The 6,952-nt window shown below is 38.3% G+C and overlaps 1 protein-coding gene across 1 annotated transcript; it reads right to left on the reverse strand.

Annotated features, from left to right (window-relative positions):
• Positions 1-3,496: 3,496 nt before the first annotated feature.
• On the reverse strand, positions 3,497-5,013 carry LOC107509274 (oocyte expressed protein). The gene is made up of 3 exons (XM_016141670.2): positions 4,827-5,013; positions 4,443-4,622; positions 3,497-4,075 (listed from the first exon to the last, which is right to left on the reverse strand). The coding sequence occupies exons 1-3, from the start codon at positions 5,011-5,013 to the stop codon at positions 3,996-3,998; spliced, it is 447 nt and encodes a 148-aa protein (XP_015997156.2). The 3' UTR covers positions 3,497-3,995.
• Between the last annotated feature and the right edge of the window lie 1,939 nt (positions 5,014-6,952).

The raw sequence follows: 6,952 nt of genomic DNA on the forward strand, positions 1-6,952 counted from the left end.
TAGACTGACTAGAGGCATCAAAGAAAAATGTTCATTGTCGACAGAATCTGTAGAAAATTTTTGAGTTTAGTTGTGAAGCACACATAACAGCCTATCTCAAGTTCTTACTTCAGCTGTACTTTAGTTAAGCCAGGCTGGCACTTGTTCCCCTCATCAGAATTTCTCAACTCCACTTTTGATCAAAACCAGACCTTTTTAAATATCACTAAGAGTGAGACAAAAAACAAACAAACCTTGTGCCTGCTGATGTGATGCACTGAGGACACAATATGCTTTTTCTAGTATTTTTGCCAAAAAAAATATAACCTAGATCTACCCATGAGGAAACATGAAAACCAAAAGGATTGTAAGAGAAAACTATCATCTGAAAATAGTGAAACCTATTTGCACATTTTGAAGGCGGGGTAAAATGGTTGGCAAGTAGTTTAGTGTGGACAGTCTGCCTTTGAGTGGACTCACTAAAGGTATCAGTTGTATGTGATTTTCTAGAAAAACTTGAGAATGTAGCTGTGGAACATATGACAAGCCATCTCTGTTATGCCTACCTGTGTACTTCTGTTAGTACCTCAAATTTAGTTAATAGACATTTAATCAATTTTTTCACTAAAAATCTAGAAAAACTTTATTTACAACATTCCTGAGTCCCTCCGAAGCACCTATGTAATCAGGCTTTAAGGGGTCTTGCCCTACAACCACCCCCTTGAAAAGTGGTTGGATTATAATTGGAATTGCATTGAGTTTTTAGATTACTCCAGGGAGAACTGACCACATTTGTGCAATACTTGACTTTGCTATCCAAGAATGTACTGTCTCCATTTATTTAGTTGTATTCCTTCCTCTCTTTCTCCTTCCCTCCCTTGTCCTTTTCACATTTATTCATAGCTATTTCAGTTAAAATATAGAAACTATTCTTTTATCAGAAATAAGTTTTCATTAATCTGAAGTAGAATGTAATGAGTTAAGATTTTTATAATCCCAAAGGCAACTAAGAAAAAAATCATTTAAAAAAAACAGTAATTTTAAATGGTATGAGAATTTAACACAAAATCATAGAATAAAGGAGGAAAAGAACAAAAAAAGATATGACAGGAAACAAATAGCAAAACAGAACATGTGATTCCAATCATATTAATAATTACACTAAATCTGCATGGACTAAATCCTCCAATCAAAAAACAGAGATATTCCAACTTGATAAATCCAAATTCAAAAGACTACATTTTATATTGTTCTATTTATATTAAATGTTCAGAAAAGGCAACTTCGTAGAGACAGAAAGCAGACTGGTTCTCTAGGGCTAGAGACAGTAGTGATAATTGACTGCAACAGCCATAAGAGAACTTTCTAAAGTGATGGAGGAACAACTCATACATTTACTTGAAAAAAACTTTAATTATACACTCACAATTTTATAGTTATATAAATTTTAACCAATTAAATTTAAAAATTACAGTGCAATACTGCTAATACCCAAAGTCTCTAAAATGAAAATTCTGACTGTGGACAAAGAGAGCAATTGGAATCTGATAAATTTTTCACTTTAAAAAAATTCTCTCCCCAACCCCACTTCCACCCCTGATTTGGTTATGTTGCCGCCTCTCCTTAAGAACTGGATCTCTGAAAGCAGGCATCTCCTCCTATGTACTCATGGTGTACACCTGGGGCCTGGTGCACCCAGGGTATGTGCTGTGGCTCTGCTGGGGCTAGAGCCCAGGACCTTCTATGTGTAAAGCAAATATGCAAGCCACTACTCTATGGAACCCTCCCCCCAAATTTTTCACACTTAGGATGTGCATATTTTTTTATGAACATTATGCATCAATAAAATATTTACTAAAATAGAAAAAATGGAGTTATGGAAAGCTACTTGAAGGTAGTATAGGCAATAAGATTTTTTGAATAATTATTCTAATGCTTATGCTCCAAGTATCCTACTTAGGAGCTTGGCATAGGGCATGGTATGTGATATAAGCTCTAATAAATAAATATATATCTAATATTACCCTAAATTCTGAAAGGCGGAATGACAGTGCAACTATTTTTTTTTTCCGGATATATTGAAAGGTGATGAAGGTAGTAAAAATACTGTATTGGCACATAGATGAAAGGGAGGATGGAAAACCCCTATTAGATATCATATTAGTTTGCTAGAGTGGCCATAACAAAATAACAGACTGCGTTAAACAAGATATTTATTTTCTCAAAGTTCTGAAGACTAGAAGTCCAAGATCAAGGTGTTAGCAAGTTTGGTTTCTTCTGTGGCCTCCCACCTTAGATTGCAGATGGCTATCTTCTTGTTGTATCCTCACATGGTCTTTCCTCTGTGCTCACAACTGTGTCTATTATTTCTTCTTATAAAGACATCAGTCATTGGAAAAAGGCCCACCCATATGATCTCATTATACCTTATTATTACTCTCTAAAGGCCCTATCTCCAAATACAGTCGCATTTTGAGGTAATGGGGATTAGGATTTCAATATGTTGATGTGTATAAAGGATGGAAGCAGTGCAGAATCATTTATTAATTTTGGATAATTTGGGGAAAATTGGAGTGAATTTTAAGTATAACCCTTCTTCCAGCAAATAATTGTCCAAAATGTTCATGGTTTTGGAGAAATCCCAGTAGGAAAAACCTGTAGGAATTTTATCAAATTTCTAAAGAATGAGAAAAAGTAGGAGTTCCTAAAGTTTAAAAGGGGTAAGGATGAGAGGAAATCACATAGATAACAATAGTTGGTTTAACTACATACAGTAAAAACTTCTCATGTGCAAAAAATTTGAGAAACAAAGGGGTGAAAAAGTAGTAATAATAAACCATTATTTGATACAAAAGCTTATACAGATAATAAAAGTTCTTATATTCAGGGTTGAAAGAAATAATTAGGAATAAAAAAATGTAAAAGCATTTTACAAAAAATGTGAAGCAAAGTAGGAACATGATCGGTATCAATATTGTAATCCTATTAAAAGACTTGTGTATGAATGTGTGTTTAAAACACTTGCAAATGGCTACAATCCATTACTGCTAAGGGGTGAAGAAACTGCATGGGTTAAGTCAACTCCACCCTTGTGTCTGAAGCCACCCTGTTCTTGGCAACCTCTCCCCACAAGAATCCTGCTTCCTTAAAGTGGAGGCAGCAAGGGGTTGGGGCTGTTTTGCACAAATCGGTAATAGAAAAACAACCTAGCACGTGCAGGACACCTGCACAGACCGGAGGTGAAAAGCACACTTGGAGGTCAGATGCTTTCTGTGGGCCAAGCTACCCAGTACCCCAACTCTTTGGCGAATCATAGCATCAGCACAATGAATGCTAATCACCTCATTTCATACTAGAACATCCACACATGTGCATGAAGGGAGGGTTCCATCCACTCTAAGAAAACCCACACTTGGTGCTACTCAAGGACCAAACCAGAAGCTTCAATGTGAGAGCCTCAAAGAATCACTAACATTACTCATGAGCTTGTTACAAATGCAAATTAATGGGCCCAATGTACAGAACCAGAATCACTTAAGGAGCCTAGGAAATTGTCTTAGCAAGTTCTCAAGGTGATTTGTTCCACACGTTAAAGTTTGAGAACAAATGATGCAAAAAACTAAAGTAGATTGACCGTGAATCTCTGCCTCCTGTGCTTGAGCGCCTTACTCTGACCATAAAATCATAAAAGGGTTAGTAGTTTCAAAGTGGTAGAAATTAAGAAACAAAAATAGAACCACTAGGAATTGGGCCTTTTACCCACGCCGCACAGCAAGAATGAACAATCTTTTGTAAATTTGCTTAATTTTAAGTGAGAAAAGATCTTTATGCCATTGGACAAAAAGGAAATTCATTTATTTACTTGATCAGCACTACAAACTCACATTTGCATCAAAATAATCAAACCACTACCCATCAAGACAAAGGAAAGAAGAATGCAGAGATTTAAGGATTCTTGCTTCTCTTGAACTTTAGTAGTAGACGCAGGGCTGTTCTCATAATGTTCCTGACAATGCTCATGCAACAGCATGCTGGGGAGTCTGGAGACTTGAGGCACGAGCCTTCAGGAATTCCTCAAGTTGTTTCATCTTCTCAGCTGGATAAGGAAAAATGCAAAAATGCTTGCTGTTTCAAATTATTCTATCATTGGGGATTAGGAAAGGTGCTCGCAACGTCATTTCTCAGAATGGAAGCTCTGAATTTGGGATCTGGAAATCGTGGGTAACCAAGCTGAAGCTGGCATGGGAAGTGACAGGCCTGAATGCATCAGACCTCAGCTTATTTTCTCAAGGTCCTACTTTGACTCCTCTCACAAAGGGATGCCCAGGGACTGTGTGCAGCATACTGGAGTTGGGAAACCGCAAAAAAATACTGGGGCGATATGAGAGGCTAAAAGAATACCAAATACGGCCAGGTGGTTCACCTGTGGCTCCCTACACATGCAGGTTATCAAAGACCTTCACCTCGGGCACGATATTCCCGGTGCCTTGATGCCAGGCTCAGAAGCATGCTCTTCATCCGATTTTGTACACGCGGCTGGCCGAAAATGGTGATTTCGACGAAGTTTCCAGAATTTACTTTGTCCACCATCAACAGGACCTGATTCATCCACTCCATTTCTGGAATTATGGCTCGGTCTGGGCCTAAACACAGAGAGATACTCAGAGGGGCGGCATGGTTGAAGGTCTGGAGGAGCTAGATTCGAAGGGAATGTCAACTGGGTAAGGAAGAGCTAGAAGCTGGCATCATGGTGCCAAAAGTGGCCTTTGAGTCTGGGAAAGCCTGTAGAACGCTGCTCTCTCGGGCCTCTCTCGAGCTGGGCCACCCGTGCCCCCAGGCTCGCTTACCAAAGATTGAGTCTGCCAAACATGCCTCCAAGTAAAACACCAATGGGTCTCTCAGTTCCTGCACAGGAAACCACCACGGCCGGGTGCGAAGCCGTGGCAGTGGAAGCGGTAACCTCAACAGCCCATCCCGGGACTCCGCGGGCGCGCATCCATGCCCTTGGTCCACATCACCTGAGGGGGCCGCCATGCTAAGAGCCCAAGAGAGAGGCCCGCGCAGCTCTGACGGAACTCCAGCGAGCAGCGTAGCCCGAGCCCCCTTTTACGGTTTCCGGCCAGCCCCGCCCCTTCCGGCGGCACCCAGTGGCCCTTTGGGGCCAGGCGCCCCGTTTGACAGCGGGCACGCAACCCTGGCGGCATCGCGAGCTACTTCCTGTTGTGCGTCTAGCGACAGGATTTCCTCTTCGACTTTGAATTAGTGTTTATTTGAGCTCCAACTGGATCTCAGAGGCTCTCCGTGGTCTTCGCCGCCGAATAAGGTATCAGTCTCAGAGCCCGTTCCCTGTACAAAGCTGACTAACTGTGGTTTGAATTGGCGGCTTTGTTAACTGGGAAGGAATCACTTTCAGTGCCTGGGTTAAGGTTTCTATGTTACCTTTCAGAGGTAGGTAGGTAAATCAGGCCGAGAGCAGGCTTGTCGAATCTACATTTTCCTCTCTTCTACTTCCTTTATGTTCTGACTCTGGTTTGTTACCATTTCTAAATCATTCAAGAATATGTTTTGAATTTTAAAATATAAACGTCAATGGTGTTCATTACAGAAAACATTGCAAGTATAGACAAACCTCGTCTGTTTCCAATGTCCTAAAACACCTAATGGTGATAGACATTTCTTACCAATGTTCTTAGTTTTAGTTAAAATTTTAAATTATGAAAGATTTCACACATTCAAAAAAAGTTATAGAAAACCCATGTACAAACCCCACAATACACCCCATCCCCAATTAACAAGATGTTAAGATGTTCCCGTATTTGCCTTACTTCTCTCTTCTTTAAAATAGATATCACTAAAACATTTTTCCTTTCCCTCCCCACAGGAAATCATTGTCCTGAAGCTGGTGTATATCATCCCATGCACATTCTTATACTTTTTCTAGTATATTTCTAGAAATATTGTATGGTAGTTGTTTTAGATTAGATAGCATCTGCTGTACAAACAATTTTGTTCTTACAACTATAATGTGTTTCTTTTAAAAATCTTTTTAATGAAAAATGTTTATCATTTACATAAGGGGGATAGTATTCATATACTGAATTCCCTCATCCACATCATCTAGGCTTTAACAGTTATTCATAGATAATCTCTTGAGACATATTCAATTAAACTTTAGTGGATATTTTTGTTTCTTCAATTTAATCTTAAAATTCAACATAATAATACATGTACATTGTAAAAAAAAAAGTCTTGAAGATATAAATATGTGAAAGTCCTCTTTCATGTATTCTCCCTCGATCTCTTACAAATCCTTTTTCAATTTTATTATGAATATATTCTAGTTTAAATTATCTTTTCATTTTCTTTGAGGTGTCTTCTGATGAATAAAATTTTTAATTTTAATATGGTCAGTTTAATCAGTCTTTATAGTAAGTGCATTTTGTATCTTGCTTAAGAAATCCTTCCATGCCCTGAGGTCTAAAGATACTAAATACTTTCTACTAAGAATGCTGAAGTTTCTATCTTAACATTTAAATCCTTGAACCATCTGTAGTTAAACTTTTTAAATTGGGCATTAGGTAGGGATATAATTTCATCTTTTTTTTTCTTTTTTATAGGGGTCAAATTAGGTATTTTTTTAACATGGTAGTTGTCTTTAATTTCATCTTTTTATAAATTGATAATTTTTTACTTGAGCCATTCTCTTAAGAATGCATCTAATCTGAGGCCACTTCACATTATCTCCTTGAAAATTTTCAGACTCCTACATGTAGCATGAGTTAGCCACAAGGCTGGTTTGCAGTAATTAATTATTAGGTCAAGACATACTTTAGAAAGGAGAAGTTAAGACAAGTCCCTTTGCCATTTTTATCTGGATGGCAAAATTTATTTTTGATTTAATTTTATTTTGGAAGTATAGTCATTTGGGGTCCTAGCTTTATGCAGAGACCCCATACTGTTTCCTACATTTGGC

Source organism: Rousettus aegyptiacus, unplaced genomic scaffold (assembly GCF_014176215.1).
Source record: "Rousettus aegyptiacus isolate mRouAeg1 unplaced genomic scaffold, mRouAeg1.p scaffold_m13_p_1, whole genome shotgun sequence".
NCBI classification, from domain to species: Eukaryota; Metazoa; Chordata; class Mammalia; order Chiroptera; family Pteropodidae; genus Rousettus; species Rousettus aegyptiacus.

Coding starts and splice junctions, on each gene's coding strand:
- LOC107509274 (XM_016141670.2), bottom strand. CDS start 5,013: ATGGCGGCCCCCTCAGGTGATGTGGACCAAGGGCATGGATGCGCGCCC. Junction 4,623..4,826: donor TTTGGCAGACTCAATCTTTG/GTAAGCGAGCCT, acceptor CTCTGTGTTTAG/GCCCAGACCGAGCCATAATT. Junction 4,076..4,442: donor CCGGGAATATCGTGCCCGAG/GTGAAGGTCTTT, acceptor TTCCTTATCCAG/CTGAGAAGATGAAACAACTT.